The 22,282-nt window shown below is 49.0% G+C and overlaps 1 protein-coding gene across 1 annotated transcript in view; it reads left to right on the top strand.

Annotated features, from left to right (window-relative positions):
* Positions 1–5,501, top strand: part of LOC124021807 (receptor expression-enhancing protein 3-like) — a gene marked incomplete at its 5' end in the record, with an annotated part of 28,896 nt that extends 23,395 nt beyond the window's left edge. The window contains one exon of the mRNA XM_046336930.1: positions 4,655–5,501. Within this exon, the coding sequence (XP_046192886.1) occupies positions 4,655–4,729 (75 nt within the window). The remainder of the gene's footprint in view (positions 1–4,654) is intronic.
* Positions 5,502–22,282: the final 16,781 nt, after the last annotated feature.

The following is a 22,282-nucleotide window of genomic DNA, read 5'->3' as shown; positions in this document are numbered from 1 at the left end:
ACACCCTGTAAAGATGAATATAACACCCTGTAAAGATGTCTGTCTGAATATAACACACTGTAAAGATGAATATAACACCCTGTAAAGATGTCTGTCTGAATACAACACCCTCTGCGGCTGCTCTCCTCTGGTTTGGATAGGTTAAATACTGCTGTGATAATGTATTAGACCAGGCATATAGCCACTGTGCTGTGATAATGTATTAGACCACGCATATAGCCACTGTGCTGTGATAATGTATTAGACCAGGCATATAGCCACTATGCTGTAATAATGTATTAGACCAGGCATATAGCCACTATGCTGTGATAATGTATTAGACCAGGCATATAGCCACTATGCTGTGATAATGTATTAGACCAGGCATATAGCCACTATGCTGTGATAATGTATTAGACCAGGCATATAGCCACTATGCTGTGATAATGTATTAGACCAGGCATATAGCCACTATGCTGTGATAATGTATTAGACCAGGCATATAGCCACTATGCTGTGATAATGTATTAGACCGGGCATATAGCCACTATGCTGTGATAATGTATTAGACCAGACATATAGCCACTATGCTGTGATAATGTATTAGACCAGACATATAGCCATTATGCTGTGATAATGTATTAGACCAGGCATATAGCCACTATGCTGTAATAATGTATTAGACCAGGCATATAGCCACTATGCTGTAATAATGTATTAGACCAGGCATATAGCCACTATGCTGTGATAATGTATTAGACCAGGCATATAGCCACTATGCTGTAATAATGTATTAGACCAGGCATATAGCCACTATGCTGTAATAATGTATTAGACCAGGCATATAGCCAATATGCTGTGATAATGTATTAGACCAGGCATATAGCCACTATGCTGTGATAATGTATTAGACCAGGCATATAGCCACTATGATGTGATAATGTATTAGACCAGGCATATAGCCGCTGTGATAATGTATTAGACCAGGCATATAGCCACTATGCTGTGATAATGTATTAGACTGGGCATATAGCCACTATGCTGTAATAATGTATTAGACCAGGCATATAGCCACTATGCTGTGATAATGTATTAGACCGGGCATATAGCCACTATGCTGTGATAATGTATTAGACCGGGCATATAGCCACTATGCTGTGATAATGTATTAGACCAGGCATATAGCCACTATGCTGTGATAATGTATTAGACCAGGCATATAGCCACTATGCTGTGATAATGTATTAGACCAGGCATATAGCCACTATGCTGTGATAATGTATTAGACCAGGCATATAGCCACTATGCTGTGATAATGTATTAGACCAGGCATATAGCCACTATGCTGTGATAATGTATTAGACCAGGCATATAGCCACTATGCTGTGATAATGTATTAGACCAGGCATATAGCCACTATGCTGTGATAATGTATTAGACCAGGCATATAGCCACTATGCTGTGATAATGTATTAGACCAGGCATATAGCCACTATGCTGTGATAATGTATTAGACCAGACATATAGCCACTATGCTGTGATAATGTATTAGACCAGACATATAGCCACTATGCTGTGATAATGTATTAGACCAGGCATATAGCCACTATGCTGTGATGATGTATTAGACCAGGCATATAGCCATTATGCTGTGATAATGTATTAGACCAGGCATATAGCCACTATGCTGTAATAATGTATTAGACCAGGCATATAGCCACTATGCTGTAATAATGTATTAGACCAGGCATATAGCCACTATGCTGTGATAATGTATTAGACCAGGCATATAGCCACTATGCTGTAATAATGTATTAGACCAGGCATATAGCCAATATGCTGTGATAATGTATTAGACCAGGCATATAGCCACTATGCTGTGATAATGTATTAGACCAGGCATATAGCCACTATGCTGTGATAATGTATTAGACCGGGCATATAGCCGCTGTGATAATGTATTAGACCAGGCATATAGCCGCTGTGATAATGTATTAGACCAGGCATATAGCCACTATGCTGTGATAATGTATTAGACCAGGCATATAGCCACTATGCTGTGATAATGTATTAGACCAGGCATATAGCCATTATGCTGTGATAATGTATTAGACCAGGCATATAGCCACTATGCTGTGATAATGTATTAGACCAGGCATATAGCCACTATGCTGTGATAATGTATTAGACCAGGCATATAGCCACTATGCTGTGATAATGTATTAGACCAGGCATATAGCCACTATGCTGTGATAATGTATTAGACCAGGCATATAGCCACTGTGATAATGTATTAGACCAGGCATATAGCCACTATGCTGTAATAATGTATTAGACCAGGCATATAGCCACTATGCTGTGATAATGTATTAGACCAGACATATAGCCATTATGCTGTGATAATGTATTAGACCAGGCATATAGCCACTATGCTGTAATAATGTATTAGACCAGGCATATAGCCACTATGCTGTAATAATGTATTAGACCATGCATATAGCCACTATGCTGTGATAATGTATTAGACCAGGCATATAGCCAATATGCTGTGATAATGTATTAGACCAGGCATATAGCCAATATGCTGTGATAATGTATTAGACCAGGCATATAGCCACTATGCTGTGATAATGTATTAGACCAGGCATATAGCCGCTGTGATAATGTATTAGACCAGGCATATAGCCACTATGCTGTGATAATGTATTAGACCAGGCATATAGCCACTATGCTGTGATAATGTATTAGACCAGGCATATAGCCACTATGCTGTGATAATGTATTAGACCAAGCATATAGCCATTATGCTGTGATAATGTATTAGACCAGGCATATAGCCACTATGCTGTGATAATGTATTAGACCAGGCATATAGCCACTATGCTGTGATAATGTATTAGACCAGGCATATAGCCACTATGCTGTGATAATGTATTAGACCAGGCATATAGCCACTGTGATAATGTATTAGACCAGGCATATAGCCACTATGCTGTAATAATGTATTAGACCAGGCATATAGCCACTGTGATAATGTATTAGACCAGGCATATAGCCACTGTGATAATGTATTAGACTGTAATATATATAATATACCAGTCTGATGGTCTGTTTCAGGAGGCTGTAATGCTTGTTATCGTATATTAACTAGGTCAGAGTTATACCAGTCTGATGGTCTGTTTCAGGAGGCTGTAATGCTTGTTATAGTATATTAACTAGGTCAGAGTTATACCAGTCTGATGGTCTGTTCTGTTTCAGGAGGCTGTAATGCTTGTTATAGTATATTAACTAGGTCAGAGTTATACCAGTCTGATGGTCTGTTCTGTTTCAGGAGGCTGTAATGCTTGTTATCGTATATTAACTAGGTCAGAGTTATACTAGTCTGATGGTCTGTTTCAGGAGGCTGTAATGCTTGTTATCATATATTAACTAGGTCAGAGTTATACCAGTCTGATGGTCTGTTCTGTTTCAGGAGGCTGTAATGCTTGTTATCGTATATTAACTAGGTCAGAGTTATACCAGTCTGATGGTCTGTTTCAGGAGGCTGTAATGCTTGTTATCGTATATTAACTAGGTCAGAGTTATACCAGTCTGATGGTCTGTTTCAGGAGGCTGTAATGCTTGTTATCGTATATTAACTAGGTCAGAGTTATACCAGTCTGATGGTCTGTTCTGTTTCAGGAGGCTGTAATGCTTGTTATCGTATATTAACTAGGTCAGAGTTATACCAGTCTGATGGTCTGTTTCAGGAGGCTGTAATGCTTGTTATAGTATATTAACTAGGTCAGAGTTATACCAGTCTGATGGTCTGTTCTGTTTCAGGAGGCTGTAATGCTTGTTATCGTATATTAACTAGGTCAGAGTTATACCAGTCTGATGGTCTGTTCTGTTTCAGGAGGCTGTAATGCTTGTTATCGTATATTAACTAGGTCAGAGTTATACCAGTCTGATGGTCTGTTTCAGGAGGCTGTAATGCTTGTTATCGTATATTAACTAGGTCAGAGTTATACCAGTCTGATGGTCTGTTTCAGGAGGCTGTAATGCTTGTTATCGTATATTAACTAGGTCAGAGTTATACCAGTCTGATGGTCTGTTCTGTTTCAGGAGGCTGTAATGCTTGTTATCGTATATTAACTAGGTCAGAGTTATACCAGTCTGATGGTCTGTTTCAGGAGGCTGTAATGCTTGTTATAGTATATTAACTAGGTCAGAGTTATACCAGTCTGATGGTCTGTTCTGTTTCAGGAGGCTGTAATGCTTGTTATCGTATATTAACTAGGTCAGAGTTACACCAGTCTGATGGTCTGTTTCAGGAGGCTGTAATGCTTATTATAGTATATTAACTAGGTCAGAGTTATACCAGTCTGATGGTCTGTTCTGTTTCAGGAGGCTGTAATGCTTGTTATCGTATATTAACTAGGTCAGAGTTATACTAGTCTGATGGTCTGTTTCAGGAGGCTGTAATGCTTGTTATCGTATATTAACTAGGTCAGAGTTATACCAGTCTGATGGTCTGTTTCAGGAGGCTGTAATGCTTGTTATCGTATATTAACTAGGTCAGAGTTATACCAGTCTGATGGTCTGTTTCAGGAGGCTGTAATGCTTGTTATAGTATATTAACTAGGTCAGAGTTATACCAGTCTGATGATGATAATTAATCTGTTCTGTCCAACAGGCCCGTTATGGATCTCTGAAGATCAAAGGGAAGCGGAGGCCGGTTCTGGGTGCTGCTACCTACAGTGCCATGTAATGACCGGCCCAGGTGACTGCTGGCTGGTGCCATGGATGGGTTTCCTTCTGTAGTGCTCTACTGTTGAGCCCTGGCCAACAGTACTGCATTATGGGCCCTGGCCAACAGTAGTGCACGAGAATGGGAATAGGCTTTTTGGGACGGACCAGGAAATCAGTCAACAATTCAGGAAGGACTCAGGAAGGACGGCTCCACCATCCATATCAGTGACTACTGACGGCTCCACCATCCATATCAGTGACTACTGACGGCTCCACCATCCATATCAGTGACTACTGACGTGTCAGACCATCCATATCAGTGACTACTGACGTGTCAGACCATCCATATCAGTGACTACTGACGTGTCAGACCATCCATATCAGTGACTACTGACGTGTCAGACCATCCATTCTATGGAGTACGATGCTGTGGAACTGTTCTGCTGGTGTTTTTTTAACTGTCCTGGGGTCTAATTCTATTCACGCTGGGAGCATCTGTCTTTTTTTAAATGAACCATCAACTCACTATATTTATGACATGATTCTGACTGTGTGTATTTAAACCATCGTACAGCGGCAGCTGTAAGGAAAGAATCTTAAGGTTTCCTGTCTTTTAGTTGTGTGTTTTTGTTGCATGGATCTTATTTTCTGGGTCGTTTTAATGTGCGGATGTGGACTTTTTAGGATCTTGGCTTTTTTTTTCGGAGGGGGGTTATATAATTATTTTAGCTTCATTTTGTCATATATGCTGCCTTGTATTTTGAGTTTAGCCTATTAAATAGTAGAATACATTATAATAGTGATCATTCTGACACACTTAAAAAGATTGTTACAAAGTAACAGCTGACCAAAAAGTGTCCCTAAACCAATGATGAGAGAAAGGGAACAGAGAATCCTGTTATTGGCTTGTGTCCCAAATGGCATCATTCCCTATACAGGGCACTAACCAATGGGCCCTGGTCTAAAGTAGTGCGCTGTGTAGGGAATAGGGTTCCATCGGGCCCTGCTCTAAAGTAGTGCACTACGTAGGGAATAGGGTTCCATAGGGCCCTGCTCTAAAGTAGTGCACTACGTAGGGAATAGGGTTCTGCTCTAAAGTAGTGCACTACGTAGGGAATAGGGTGCCATTAGGGATGCAAACCCAATGTTGAGGTATGTTTGTTGACTGTAACTGGCCTGTCCAGTTTGAATGACTGCATTTCCTGTTTTAGATTTTGGAACAAAGCTTTTTTCATAACCAATCTTTTTGCAACTCTCTTCCAAAACGATGTCCTTTTGGAAGGCTTTGATGTCATCTGTTTTTAGAATGTGTCCTGCTGCATTCTGGGATGCTTTTAACCACGTGATGAAACCTATTTAATACCAAAGCTTTATCTACTAAACCAGTGACCTGGGTCTGATTCGTGTGGGAATGTATCATAGAGGTGTTGTAAATAAATGTATACATTCAAGAATGTCTGCAAAGTAATTCAACTTTTGATCATGTGGTTTTCAACAAAACAATGGCAACAAGTGGAATATAATGCATGACTACCAATCAACAGCTGATAGGGATTCCTCTGATGGGACTTCTAGGCACCACATCTCACATGCTGATTACAACCGCTGTCCACCTTACAGTGACATTCTGACTGACAAGCTCTTTCCCAACGACACAGAGTCCTGACCCTGAATGATGACGGCCATTCTAAGGTCAGACCACAATCACAGGAGAAAACCCTCCCCGGCCTCATCTGTCGGGAGAGACGGCCCGATCTGTCGGGAGAGACGGTCCGATCTGTCGGGAGAGACGGCCCGATCTGTCGGGAGAGACGGCCCGATCTGTCGGGAGAGACGGCCCGATCTGTCGGGAGAGACGGCCCGATCTGTCGGGAGAGACGGCCCGATCTGTCGGGAGAGACGGCCCGATCTGTCGGGAGAGACGGTCCGATCTGTCGGGAGAGACGGTCCGATCTGTCGGGAGAGACGGTCCGATCTGTCGGGAGAGACGGCCCGATCTGTCGGGAGAGACGGCCCGATCTGTCGGGAGAGACGGCCCGATCTGTCGGGAGAGACGGCCCGATCTGTCGGGAGAGACGGCCCGATCTGTCGGGAGAGACGGCCGGTGTATCACCCAGCCTAGATATGTGTCCCAAATGGAGCCCTATGGGATAAAAGTAGTGCGCTATATAGGTAATGAGGTTCCATTTGGGACTCAGACTGGGGCCTAGATGAGGATACAGGCTGGGGCCTAGATGAGGATACAGGCTGGGGCCTAGATGAGGATACAGGCTGGGGCCTAGATGAGGATACAGGCTGGGGCCTAGATGAGGATACAGGCTGGGGCCTAGATGAGGATACAGGCTGGGGCCTAGATGAGGATACAGGCTGGGGCCTAGATGAGGATACAGGCTGGGGCCTAGATGAGGATACAGGCTGGGGCCTAGATGAGGATACAGGCTGGGGCCTAGATGAGGATACAGGCTGGGGCCTAGATGAGGATACAGGCTGGGGCCTAGATGAGGACACAGGCTGGGGCCTAGATGAGGACACAGGCTGGGGCCTAGATGAGGACACAGGCTGGGGTCTAGATGAGGATACAGGCTGGGGTCTAGATGAGGATACAGGCCTGCTCTGGCCACAAAAAGCCTGGAGGTGAGGGATGTCTGTATTACAGACTCAACCTATCTGGGAATCATTATTTACATTTGTATTTTTTATTTTACCTTTATTTAACCAGACAAGTCAGTTAAGAACAAATTCTTATTTTCAATGATGGCCTGGGAACAGTGGGTTAACTGCCTGTTCAGGGGCAGAACGACAGAATTGTACCTTGTCAGCTCGGGGATTTGAACTCGCAACCTTCCGGTTACTAGTCCAACGCTCTTAATTAACAAGCACATACACCCTAAGGCTGGATGGTCTATCTGCTTACTATATTGAGCCCCCATACTCTGCTGGCGGACCGCGGTCCGGAACCAGAACAGGGCCAACTTGGTCGGGCTTCGACCCCTGGTATCATATAAACACACACAACACATAGTAGAATGTGGAGAATTACAGGAAATTCATTTTAAAACGGCAAAATATTCCCTCTGCAAACAAGAAGGGTGTAAATAGTTTGACCATGTTTGGGGTCGAATAGGTTGTGAGGTGTGGGTTCGTTACTACGGCGATAAATAACTATATCCATCTGAACCTTTGCCACCTAGGACATTTCCCCTCCCCACCTCAATGGACCCCCCCCCCCCCCATATAATATTTATATATTATTATACTTGTATTGTGTGTGAATATTCCTTTGTTTACCTGTCATCCTGTTGTTGTTACCGGGAGGTAAGTGCCCTTCTCTGGCCAGTTCTCTTCAAGCCACTCACAACAGATTTAATTTCCCCCAGTTCTAATCGCCTCCACCAGGGGTCGCTGTGGAACATTAAAACCAGAAAAAAGAGAGGACTTTGGTATTCAATGCAACAAATTTTGGGATTCCACATTTCCCATAGTACACCAACTAGACCAGAAAAACATTTAACATGGTTTGAATAAAACAGAGTCAAATTATTAAAAGATGACATGGTGCAGCTAACTACATTTATATTGATTATAGCAACATCCTTCCATGAGTTAACCTTCACTAAATCACTTCATTCAGAGGAGTGATTTATTAAATATTGTTCATTACTAAAACACACCGACCACTTGTTTAGAAGGAGTGCTGATTGACGCTGGACTATGAGGTAGAGGATGATGGAGGGATGGGGGATGAAGGGATGGATGATGGAGGGATGGGGGATGGAGGGATGAAGGATGGGGGATGAAGGATGGGGGATGAAGAGATGGATGATAGGGGGATGAAGGATGGAGGGATGGGGGATGAAGGATGGAGGGATGAAGGATGAGGGATGGGGGATGAAGGCATGGAGGATGAAGGAGTGGGGGATGAAGGATGAAGGGATGGAGAATGAAGGAGTGGGGGATGAAGGGATGGGGGATGAAGGGATGGAGGATGAAGGGATGGGGGATGAAGGATGGGGGATGAAGGGATGGGGGATGAAGGGATGGAAGATGAAGGGATGGAGAATGAAGGGGTGGGGGATGGAGGGATGGAGAATGAAGGAGTGGGGGATGGAGGGATGGAGAATGAAGGAGTGGGGGATGAAGGGATGGAGGATGGAGGGGTGGGGGATGGAGGATGAGGGGATGGAGGATGAAGGGATGGGGGATGAAGGGATGGAGGATGAAGGGATGGGGATGAAGGGATGGAGGATGGGGGATGGGGGATGGAGGATGGGGATGAAGGGATGGAGGATGAAGGGATGGGGGATGGAGAGAGAGCGCTAAGAACCTTGCCGTGATCCTGGACAACACCCTGTCGTTCTCAACCAACATCAAGGCGGTGGCCCGTTCCTGTAGGTTCATGCTCTACAACATCCGCAGAGTACGACCCTGCCTCACACAGGAAGCGGCGCAGGTCCTAATCTAGGCACTTGTCATCTCCCGTCTGGATTACTGCAACTCGCTGTTGGCTGGGCTCCCTGCCTGTGCCATTAAACCCCTTCAACTCATCCAGAACGCCGCAGCCCGTCTGGTGTTCAACCTTCCCAAGTTCTCTCACGTCACCCCGCTCCTCCGTTCTCTCCACTGGCTTCCAGTTGAAGCTCGCATCCGCTACAAGACCATGGTGCTTGCCTACGGAGCTGTGAGGGGAACGGCACCTCAGTACCTCCAGGCTCTGATCAGGCCCTACACCCAAACAAGGGCACTGCGTTCATCCACCTCTGGCCTGCTCGCCTCCCTACCACTGAGGAAGTACAGCTCCCGCTCAGCCCAGTCAAAACTGTTCGCTGCTCTGGCCCCCCAATGGTGGAACAAACTCCCTCACGACGCCAGGACAGTTGAGTCAATCACCACCTTCCGGAGACACCTGAAACCCCACCTCTTTAAGGAATACCTAGGATAGGATAAGTAATCCCTCTCACCCCCACCCCCCTTAAGATTTAGATGCACTATTGTAAAGTGACTGTTCCACTGGATGTCATAAGGTGAATGCACCAATTTGTAAGTCGCTCTGGATAAGAGCGTCTGCTAAATGACTTAAATGTAAATGTGGTAAATGTGAGAGATGGGGGATGAAGGGATGGAGGGATGGAGAATGAAGGGATGGGGGATGAAGGGCCGGAGGGATGGGGATGAAGGGATGGGGGATGGAGGGATGGGGGATGAAGGGATGGAGGATGAAGGGATGGGGGATGAAAGAGGGGCTGAGCCAGAGAGACAGGGTAGAGAACCAGAGGGCTGAGACAGGGTAGAGAACCAGAGGGTTGAGGGGCTGAGACAGGGTAGAGAACCAGAGGGCTGAGAGGCTGAGACAGGGTAGAGAACCAGAGGGCTGAGAGGCTGAGACAGGGTAGAGAACCAGAGGGCTGAGGGGCTGAGACAGGGTAGAGAACCAGAGGGCTGAGAGGCTGAGACAGGGTAGAGAACCAGAGGGCTGAGGGGCTGAGCCAGGATAGAGAACCAGAGGGCTGAGCCAGAGAGACAGGATAGAGAACCAGAGGGCTGAGGGGCTGAGCCAGAGAGACAGGATAGAGAACCAGAGGGCTGAGGGGCTGAGCCAGAGAGACAGGATAGAGAACCAGAGGGCTGAGGGGCTGAGCCAGAGAGACAGGGTAGAGAACCAGAGGGCTGAAGGGCTGAGCCAGAGAGACAGGGTAGAGAACCAGAGGGCTGAGGGGCTGAGCCAGAGAGACAGGGTAGAGAACCAGAGGGCTGAGCCAGAGAGACAGGATAGAGAACCAGAGGGCTGAGGGGCTGAGCCAGAGAGACAGGATAGAGAACCAGAGGGCTGAGGGGCTGAGCCAGAGAGACAGGATAGAGAACCAGAGGGCTGAGGGGCTGAGCCAGAGAGACAGGGTAGAGAACCAGAGGGCTGAGCCAGAGAGACAGGATAGAGAACCAGAGGGCTGAGGGGCTGAGCCAGAGAGACAGGATAGAGAACCAGAGGGCTGAGGGGCTGAGCCAGAGAGACAGGGTAGAGAACCAGAGGGCTGAGGGGCTGAGCCAGAGACAGGATAGAGAACCAGAGGGCTGAGGGGCTGAGCCAGAGAGACAGGGTAGAGAACCAGAGGGCTGAAGGGCTGAGCCAGAGAGACAGGATAGAGAACCTGAGGGCTGAGGGGCTGAGCCAGAGAGACAGGGTAGAGAACCAGAAGGCTGAGGGGCTGAGACAGGATAGAGAACCAGAGGGCTGAGGGGCTGAGACAGGATAGAGAACCAGAGGGCTGAGGGGCTGAGCCAGAGAGACAGGATAGAGAACCAGAGGGCTGAGAGGCTGAGCCAGAGAGACAGGATAGAGAACCAGAGGGCTGAGGGGCTGAGACAGGATAGAGAACCAGAGGGCTGAGGGGCTGAGCCAGAGAGACAGGGTAGAGAACCAGAGGGCTGAAGGGCTGAGCCAGAGAGACAGGATAGAGAACCAGAGGGCTGAGGGGCTGAGCCAGGCCATGTAAAGTAGTTAGGGGTCTTTAATTAAGCAAACAGGAGCAGTGTTCAAAGTGACAGGAGGCATCATAAATCTGTTCTGCTGACAGCAGACTGACTCTACTGCCCCCCTCGACTGCCTGGGTTCCTCCTTGCCTGTCACATGTTAGGCCTTCAGCTAACAGCCAACAGCAGGAGCTCTCACATGACAGCAGGAGCACTCACATGACAGCAGGAGCACTCACATGACAGCAGGACAGTGGGACGATGTCACAGGTATTCACCCAGGACCGGTGTCACAGGTATTCACCCAGGACCGATGTCACAGGTATTCACCCAGGACCGGTGTCACAGGTATTCCCCCAGGACCGGTGTCACAGGTATTCACCCAGGACCGGTGTCACAGGTATTCACCCAGGACCGGTGTCACAGGTATTCACCCAGGACCGGTGTCACAGGTATTCACCCAGGACCGATGTAACAGGTATTCACCCAGGACCGATGTTACAGGTATTCACCCAGGACCGGTGTCACAGGTATTCACCCAGGACCGGTGTCACAGGTATTCACCCAGGACCGATGTCATAGGTATTCACCCAGGACCGGTGTCACAGATATTCACCCAGGGCCGGTGTCACAGGTATTCACCCAGGGCCGGTGTCACAGGTATTCACCCAGGACCGATGTTACAGGTATTCACCCAGGGCCGGTGTGATAGGTATTCACCCAGGACCGGTGTCACAGGTATTCACCCAGGACCGGTGTCACAGGTATTCACCCAGGACCGGTGTCAACCAACAGGTTTCCATCTCTTTCCTTTGGATGTTTGAGGTGGTCGTAACCACCTGTTACTGTGTGTTTATAAAGTGTGAAACTTGGACTGGCAGAGGTGGGAAATGCAGAGACGGGGCTTGTGATTGGCTGAACAGGAGCTGTCCACAGATGGAGTTCGTTTCTCTCTCACGAACACACACACAGCTGTTATCCACAAGCGTTGGCCTGACGAGCATCAATAAACAGGAAAAGTTCACATTCCCGAAGGCACAGGGGTCAGGACCTTAAAAAACGGACAAATCTGATTGAATCAGCTCGTGTCTTTGGGGCTGGGAGTCGGGGGAGGAAAGGAAAGGGGGTGGGATGAGGCAAGGAGGAGGTGGAGGTGAGGGGGTGAGAGTTTAAAGCAAGGGCAGAGGCTGCCTGTGTGCTTCTGTCCTCTCTGCGACCTCCCTACCGCCTCCACAGATCAATGACAGGGGTGTGTGTTCTGATGCTTTACTTCCTAACCTGGTTCCTCTGTCTGTTCTGTCCGCTCCAGCCATGTCCCTGTGACAGCAGGTTTTACCTTCTAGGATCAAGGTCTGGGTTCTAGGAGGGTTCCTGTGTGAAGAGGCTTGAGGTCTGTGTCAGGGGCCCAGGACACTCTATGGTGTGGCCAAGGCATGGGGTCTGTCGACTGGACCGGGCCAAAGACAACATGTTTGGGGGTCTGAGGGTGATTTATCCTGCTGCTCTGGGTGATCTCCTGCTCAGTGGGTGACCTGATGTTATCTACTGTTTTCACACTCGGTACATAGTCATTCCTTCTCTCCCTCAGTCTCTCCCTCAGTCCCTCCATCAGTCCCTCCATCAGTCTCTCCCTCAGTCCCTCCATCAGTCTCTCCCTCAGTCTCTCCATCAGTCTCTCCATCAGTCCCTCCCTCAGTCTCTCCCTCAGTCCCTCCCTCAGTCCCTCCATCAGTCTCTCCCTCAGTCCCTCCATCAGTCTCTCCCTCAGTCTCTCCATCAGTCTCTCCATCAGTCTCTCCATCAGTCTCTCCCTCAGTCCCTCCCTCAGTCCCTCCATCAGTCTCTCCCTCAGTCCCTCCATCAGTCTCTCCCTCAGTCTCTCCATCAGTCTCTCCCTCAGTCTCTCCATCAGTCTCTCCCTCAGTCTCTCCATCAGTCCCTCCATCAGTCCCTCCATCAGTCTCTCCCTCAGTCTCTCCCTCAGTCTCTCCCTCAGTCTCTCCCTCAGTCCCTCCATTAGTCTCTCCCTCAGTCCCTCCATCAGTCTCTCCCTCAGTCCCTCCATCAGTCTCTCCCTCAGTCCCATCACCCCCCCTCCTTCCCTCCATCAGCCTCTCCCTCAGTCCCTCCATCCCTCCATCAGTTTCTCCCTCAGTCCCACCATCCCTGCCTCCCTCCATCAGTCTCTCCCTCTGTCCCACCATCCCTCCATCCCTCCATCAGTTTCTCCCTCAGTCCCACCATCCCTGCCTCCCTCCATCAGTCTCTCCCTCTGTCCCACCATCCCTGCCTCCCTCCATCAGTCTCTCCCTCTGTCCCACCTTCCCTGCCTCCCTCCATCAGTCTCTCCCTCTGTCCCACCATCCCTGCCTCCCTCCATCAGTCTCTCCCTCTGTCCCACCTTCCCTGCCTCCCTCCATCAGTCTCTCCCTCTGTCCCACCATCCCTGCCTCCCTCCATCAGTTTCTCCCTCAGTCCCACCATCCCTGCCTCCCTCCATCAGTTTCTCCCTCTGTCCCACCATCCCTGCCTCCCTCCATCAGTCTCTCCCTCAGTCTCTCCCTCAGTCCCTCCATCAGTCTCTCCCTCAGTCCCTCCATCAGTCCCTCCATCAGTCTCTCCCTCAGTCCCATCACCCCCCCTCCTTCCCTCCATCAGCCTCTCCCTCAGTCCCTCCATCCCTCCATCAGTTTCTCCCTCAGTCCCACCATCCCTGCCTCCCTCCATCAGTCTCTCCCTCTGTCCCACCATCCCTCCATCCCTCCATCAGTTTCTCCCTCAGTCCCACCATCCCTGCCTCCCTCCATCAGTCTCTCCCTCTGTCCCACCATCCCTGCCTCCCTCCATCAGTCTCTCCCTCTGTCCCACCTTCCCTGCCTCCCTCCATCAGTCTCTCCCTCTGTCCCACCATCCCTGCCTCCCTCCATCAGTCTCTCCCTCTGTCCCACCTTCCCTGCCTCCCTCCATCAGTCTCTCCCTCTGTCCCACCATCCCTGCCTCCCTCCATCAGTCTCTCCCTCTGTCCCACCATCCCTGCCTCCCTCCATCAGTTTCTCCCTCTGTCCCACCATCCCTGCCTCCCTCCATCAGTCTCTCCCTCTGTCCCACCATCCCTGCCTCCCTCCATCAGTCTCTCCCTCTGTCCCACCTTCCCTCCCTCCATCAGTCTCTCCCTCAGTCTCATCATCCGTTTTTCCCTCCATCAGTCTTTCCCTCTGTCCCACCATCCCTGCCTCCCTCCATCAGTCTCTCCCTCTGTCCCACCATCCCTGCCTCCCTCCATCAGTCTCTCCCTCTGTCCCACCATCCCTGCCTCCCTCCATCAGTCTCTCCCTCTGTCCCACCTTCCCTGCCTCCCTCCATCAGTTTCTCCCTCTGTCCCACCATCCATGCCTCCCTCCATCAGTCTCTCCCTCTGTCCCACCAGGGTAAAGGGATCCTCCAGGGTTAGGGGAGCAGGGAGGATCCTCCAGGTTTAGGGGAGCAGGGAGGATCCTCCAGGGTTAGGGGAGCAGGGAGGGATCCTCCAGGGTTAGGGGAGCAGGGAGGGATCCTCCAGGGTTAGGGGAGCAGGGAGGGGATCCTCCAGGGTTAGGGGAGCAGGGAGGGGATCCTCCAGGGTTAGGGGAGCAGGGAGGGATCCTCCAGGGTTAGGGGATCCTCCAGGGTTAGGGGAGCAGTAGGGGATCCTCCAGGGTTAGGGGAGCAGGGAGGGATCCTCCAAGGTTAGGGGAGCAGGGAGGGATCCTCCAGGGTTAGGGGATCCTCCAGGGTTAGGGGATCCTCCAGGGTTAGGGGAGCAGGGAGGGGATCCTCCAGGGTTAAGGGAGCCTCCAGGGTTAAGGGAGCCTCCAGGGTTAGGGGAGCAGGGAGGGGATCCTCCAGGGTTAGGGGAGCAGGGAGGGATCCTCCAGGGTTAGGGGAGCAGGGAGGGATCCTCCAGGGTTAGGGGATCCTCCAGGGTTAGGGGAGCAGGGAGGATCCTCCAGGGTTAGGGGAGCAGGGAGGATCCTCCAGGGTTAGGGGAGCAGGGAGGGATCCTCCAGGGTTAGGGGAGCAGGGAGGGATCCTCCAGGGTTAGGGGAGCAGGGAGGGATCCTCCAGGGTTAGGGGAGCAGGGAGGGATCCTCCAGGGTTAGGGGGCAGGGAGGGGTCCTCCAGGGTTATCCTCCAGGGTTAGGGGAGCAGGGAGGGATCCTCCAGGGTTAGGGGCAGGGAGGATCCTCCAGGGTTAGGGGATCCTCCAGGGTTAGGGGAGCAGGGGGATCCTCCAGGGTTATCCTCCAGGGTTAGGGGAGCAGGGAGGGATCCTCCAGGGTTAGGGGGGTTAGCAGGGGGGATCCTCCAGGGTTAGGGTATCCTCCAGGGTTAGGGGAGCAGGGAGGGATCCTCCAGGGTTAGGGGAGCAGGGAGGGATCCTCCAGGGTTAGGGGAGCAGGGAGGGATCCTCCAGGGTTAGGGGAGCAGGGAGGGATCCTCCAGGGTTAGGGGAGCAGGGAGGATCCTCCAGGGTTAGGGGAGCAGGGAGGGATCCTCCAGGGTTAGGGGAGCAGGGAGGGATCCTCCAGGGTTAGGGGAGCAGGGAGGATCCTCCAGGGTAAGGGGTGCAGGTAGGGGGTTAGGGGAGCAGGGAGGGATCCTCCAGGGTTAGGGGCAGCAGGGGGGATCCTCCAGGGTTAGGGGAGCAGGAGGGATCCTCCAGGGTTAGGGGAGCAGGGAGGATCCTCCAGGGTTAGGGGAGCAGGGAGGGATCCTCCAGGGTTAGGGGAGCAGGTAGGATCCTCCAGGGTTAGGGGAGCAGGGAGGATCCTCCAGAGTAAGGGGAGCAGGTAGGGATCCTCCAGGGTTAGGGGACCAGGGAGGGATCCTCCAGGGTTAGGGGATCCTCCAGGGTTAGGGGAGCAGGGAGGGATCCTCCAGGGTTAGGGAAGCAGGGAGGATCCTCCAGGGTAAGGGGAGCAGGTAGGGATCCTCCAGGGTTAGGGGAGCAGGGAGGGATCCTCCAGGGTTAGGGGAGCAGGGAGGATCCTCCAGGGTTAGGGGAGCAGGGAGGGATCCTCCAGGGTTAGGGGAGCAGGGAGGATCCTCCAGAGTAAGGGGAGCAGGTAGGGTATCCTCCAGGGTTAGGGGAGCAGGGGGGATCCTCCAGGGTTAGGGGATCCTCCAGAGTTAGGGGAGCAGGGAGGGATCCTCCAGGGTTAGGGGAGCAGGGAGGGATCCTCCAGGGTTAGGGGAGCAGGGAGGGATCCTCCAGCGTTAGGGGAGCAGGAGGGATCCTCCAGGGTTAGGGGAGCAGGGAGGGATCCTCCAGGGTTAGGGGATCCTCCAGGGTTAGGGGATCCTCCAGGGTTAGGGGAGCAGGGAGGGATCCTCCAGGGTTAGGGGAGCAGGGAGGGATCCTCCAGGGTTAGGGGAGCAGGGAGGATCCTCCAGGGTTAGGGGAGCAGGTAGGGATCCTCCAGGGTTAGGGGAGCAGGGAGGGATCCTCCAGGGTTAAGGTTAGCTTTCCAGCACCTCCAGCATATCCCCCCTTCTTTTCCAGTCATTCTGCCTCCCTCCCTCCCTGCTGCCCCCTTCTCTTCTCTTCTGCCCCTGACAGAGTGTCCCCCCAGGCTCTGACTGTGCAGCTGACATCTCTACCCTGGTGGCCGTGTATTCACCCAGTGACCGTAAAACAGACTGCTCCCTCCGCAGCTCGCTGGCTGGTTATTGGCTTCTTGGCTCCTGGCCCAGTAGTGCAGGTGCAGTCAGATCCTGTAACAGATCAGATGAGAGCATTGTTAGATTCCTGGAATAAGATACAAACAACCGATTGGTCAGCCAGGAGACAACAATAGCAGAAGGCAACAAAAAAAACTTGTTTCAACTGATCTAAGTATTGCACTGTTTCACACACAGTTGAAACCACACCATAACAACAGATATTTTGAAGGAGATATCTGGTGGGGGTATGACTGGAGATATCTGGTGGGGGTATGACTGAAGGGTGGTATGACTGGAGATATTTGGTGGGGGTATGACTGAAGGGTGGTATGACTGGAGATATCTGGTGGGGGTATGACTGGAGATATCTGGTGGGGGTATGACTGAAGGGTGGTATGACTGGAGATATTTGGTGGGGGTATGACTGAAGGGTGGTATGACTGGAAATATCTGGTGGGGGTATGACTGAAGGGTGGTATGACTGGAGATATCTGGTGGTGGTATGACTGAAGGGTGGTATGACTGGAGATATCTGGTGGGGGTATGACTGAAGGGTGGTATGACTGGAGATATCTGGTGGGGGTATGACTGGAGATATCTGGTGGGGGTATGACTGAAGGGTGGTATGACTGGAGATATCTGGTGGTGGTATGACTGAAGGGTGGTATGACTGGAGATATCTGGTGGGGGTATGACTGAAGGGTGGTATGACTGGAGATATCTGGTGGGGGTATGACTGAAGGGTGGTATGACTGGAGATATCTGGTGGGGGTATGACTGGAGATATCTGGTGGGGGTATGACTGAAGGGTGGTATGACTGGAGATATCTGGTGGGGGTATGACTGGAGATATCTGGTGGGGGTATGACTGAAGATATCTGGTGGGGGTATGACTGAAGGGTGGTATGACTGGAGATATCTGGTGGGGGTATGACTGAAGGGTGGTATGACTGGAGATATCTGGTGGGGGTATGACTGAAGGGTGGTATGACTGGAGATATCTGGTGGGGGTATGACTGAAGGGTGGTATGACTGGAGATATCTGGTGGGGGTATGACTGAAGATATCTGGTGGGGGTATGACTGGAGATATCTGGTGGGGGTATGACTGGAGATATCTGGTGGTGGTATGACTGGAGATATCTGGTGGGGGTATGACTGAAGGGTGGTATGACTGGAGATATCTGGTGGGGGTATGACTGGAGATATCTGGTGGGGGTATGACTGAAGGGTGGTATGACTGGAGATATCTGGTGGGGGTATGACTGAAGGGTGGTATGACTGGAGATATCTGGTGGGGGTATGACTGAAGGGTGGTATGACTGGAGATATCTGGTTGGGGTATGACTGGAGATATCTGGTGGGGGTATGACTGGAGGGTGGTATGACTGGAGATATCTGGTTGGGGTATGACTGGAGATATCTGGTGGGGGTATGACTGAAGGGTGGTATGACTGGAGATATCTGGTGGGGGTATGACTGAAGGGTGGTATGACTGGAGATATCTGGTGGGGGTATGACTGAAGGGTGGTATGACTGGAGATATCTGGTGGGGGTATGACTGAAGGGTGGTATGACTGGAGATATCTGGTGGTGGTATGACTGAGGTTGAGCTGTGCTTCAAATAATTTATTAAAGGGGGGTGAATTGACACCGACAGTCATTTCCTGTGACATAACACAGCAGAATACGGTCCTCCAAGCGTGAAGTGATCAGAGCGAGATGATGCCAGTTCAGATGTTACATCATAGAGGAGAGAAAGCGGGCGAGAGGTTGTGCCGGTGAATTGGGGCTGGAAATTAACCACGGATTCAGATGTATGAGCAGCTGCCTGGTTCAGAGAGAGAGAGCAGGGTTCATCTGTAGTTCAACCAGGGTAACGGGAGGGTAACCACAGGGTAATTGTGTGTGTGGAGACGCAGGAAGCAGGGCAACCCAGGGTTCAGTAAGAGGGTAGGGACACATAGGTTGTCAAATCAAATTTGGGTAATTCTTTACAATGAGGTTCCATTTGTAGGTTCCATTTGTAGGTTCCATTTGTAGGTTCCATGTGTAGGTTCCATGTGTATGTTCCATTTGTAGGTTCCATTTGTAGGTTCCATTTGTAAAGGGTTTATAGATGATTTGTTATTATGTTATTAACGGTTATTTGATCATTAGTAAATTATTATAAACCATTAATAAATGGGTTATAACAAATTGGTCAAAATAGTGAGATAGCCAGTCAGTGCTTGCCAAATAGTGAGATAGCCAGTCAGTGCTCGCCAAATATTGAGATAGCCAGTCAGTGCTTGCCAAATAGTGAGATAGCCAGTCAGTGCTTGCCAAATAGTGAGACACTATTTAACTCCAGCTGTTAAACATGTATTAATGCACTGACAAATGCGTCTAATATTGAACCCTTATGTATCATTCAACCTCATTTTCAATGGTTGCACAGTTAAACTATAGTCATTTTCTCACATTTGAGTGTGATGCATTTGTTGCTCTGTCCCAGGAACTGTAATGGGGAGTTTTCAGAGCAACAGTCAACTCCCATGATGCGTCTTTGCCCTACATTTGAAACCCTAATGATGCATCGGTGGACTTATTTATTCGAGGAATGAAGGTCTCATCTGAAGATCCCAAGTCATATTACTGGGATGGTTCGCTGGTTTCTGAGAATTTCCCCCAATTTTGTGAGATCAGCCCAACTGTGAAATAAAGAGCACCTGGAACGTGCCCAGAATGTTGTGTTTAAACGGACATAATGTGACATCATGAAGAATCGTGACACACTGATTAATGACCAGATTCATCCCAACTTAACCCACTGATTAATGATCAGATTCATCCCAACTTAACCCACTGATTAATGACCAGATTCATCCCAACTTAACCCACTGATTAATGATCAGATTCATCCCAACTTAACCCACTGATTAATGACCAGATTCATCCCAACTCAACCCACTGATTAATGACCAGATTCATCCCAACTCAACCCACTGATTAATGACCAGATTCATCCCAACTCAACCCACTGATTAATGACCAGATTCATCCCAACTCAACCCACTGATTAATGACCAGATTCATCCCAACTCAACCCACTGATTAATGACCAGATTCATCCCAACTTAACCCACTGATTAATGACCAGATTCATCCCAACTTAACCCACTGATTAATGACCAGATTCATCCCAACTTAACCCACTGATTAATGACCAGATTCATCCCAACTTAACCCACTGATTAATGACCAGATTCATCCCAACTTAACCCACTGATTAATGACCAGATTCATCCCAACTCAACCCACTGATTAATGACCAGATTCATCCCAACTTAACCCACTGATTAATGACCAGATTCATCCCAACTTAACCCACTGATTAATGACCAGATTCATCCCAACTCAACCCACTGATTAATGACCAGATTCATCCCAACTCAACCCACTGATTAATGACCAGATTCATCCCAACTTAACCCACTGATTAATGACCAGATTCATCCCAACTCAACCCACTGATTAATGACCAGATTCATCCCAACTTAACCCACTGATTAATGACCAGATTCATCCCAACTCAACCCACTGATTAATGACCAGATTCATCCCAACTCAACCCACTGATTAATGACCAGATTCATCCCAACTCAACCCACTGATTAATGACCAGATTCATCCCAACTTAACCCACTGATTAATGACCAGATTCATCCCAACTCAACCCACTGATTAATGACCAGATTCATCCCAACTCAACCCACTGATTAATGACCAGATTCATCCCAACTTAACCCACTGATTAATGACCAGATTCATCCCAACTCAACCCACTGATTAATGACCAGATTCATCCCAACTTAACCCACTGATTAATGACCAGATTCATCCCAACTCAACCCACTGATTAATGACCAGATTCATCCCAACTCAACCCACTGATTAATGACCAGATTCATCCCAACTCAACCCACTGATTAATGACCAGATTCATCCCAACTTAACCCACTGATTAATGACCAGATTCATCCCAACTTAACCCACTGATTAATGACCAGATTCATCCCAACTCAACCCACTGATTAATGACCAGATTCATCCCAACTCAACACATGCAATACAGATACAGATTGTCAATAGCCCCGTTTATGCCCTGGTGCAAATTCTGATTGTAGCCACATTATTAGACAGGCGTAGATGTGTAAAAGACACATTGTGATCTGATTGTGATCTGATCTTCCTGCCCACCTCATACGGTAGTCAGGCACACATTGTGTCTGGGTATCTTTACACATGTAGACAGAACTGGACAGTGAAACCATCTTAATCGTCATTATCATCTTTTTATACGGATTTTATTTATTTTATTTCACCTTTATTTAACCAGGTAGGCTAGTTGAGAACACCTTTATTTAACCAGGTAGGCTAGTTGAGAACACCTTTATTTAACCAGGTAGGCTAGTTGAGAACACCTTTATTTAACCAGGTAGGCCAGTTGAGAACACCTTTATTTAACCAGGTAGGCCAGTTGAGAACACCTTTATTTAACCAGGTAGGCCAGTTGAGAACACCTTTATTTAACCAGGTAGGCTAGTTGAGAACACCTTTATTTAACCAGGTAGGCTAGTTGAGAACACCTTTATTTAACCAGGTAGGCTAGTTGAGAACACCTTTATTTAACCAGGTAGGCCAGTTGAGAACACCTTTATTTAACCAGGTAGGCTAGTTGAGAACACCTTTATTTAACCAGGTAGGCTAGTTGAGAACACCTTTATTTAACCAGGTAGGCCAGTTGAGAACACCTTTATTTAACCAGGTAGGCTAGTTGAGAACACCTTTATTTAACCAGGTAGGCCAGTTGAGAACACCTTTATTTAACCAGGTAGGCTAGTTGAGAACACCTTTATTTAACCAGGTAGGCCAGTTGAGAACACCTTTATTTAACCAGGTAGGCTAGTTGAGAACACCTTTATTTAATCAGGTAGGCCAGTTGAGAACACCTTTATTTAACCAGGTAGGCCAGTTGAGAACACCTTTATTTAACCAGGTAGGCTAGTTGAGAACACCTTTATTTAACCAGGTAGGCCAGTTGAGAACACCTTTATTTAACCAGGTAGGCTAGTTGAGAACACCTTTATTTAACCAGGTAGGCTAGTTGAGAACACCTTTATTTAACCAGGTAGGCTAGTTGAGAACACCTTTATTTAACCAGGTAGGCTAGTTGAGAACACCTTTATTTAACCAGGTAGGCTAGTTGAGAACACCTTTATTTAACCAGGTAGGCTAGTTGAGAACACCTTTATTTCACCAGGTAGGCTAGTTGAGAACACCTTTATTTAACCAGGTAGGCTAGTTGAGAACACCTTTATTTAACCAGGTAGGCAAGTTGAGAACACCATTATTTAACCAGA

This window comes from Oncorhynchus gorbuscha, unplaced genomic scaffold (assembly GCF_021184085.1).
Source record: "Oncorhynchus gorbuscha isolate QuinsamMale2020 ecotype Even-year unplaced genomic scaffold, OgorEven_v1.0 Un_scaffold_1221, whole genome shotgun sequence".
Classification (NCBI taxonomy): Eukaryota; Metazoa; Chordata; class Actinopteri; order Salmoniformes; family Salmonidae; genus Oncorhynchus; species Oncorhynchus gorbuscha.
The sequence above is the reverse complement of the archived record's forward strand: the minus strand, read 5'-3'. Positions and strand labels throughout refer to the sequence as shown.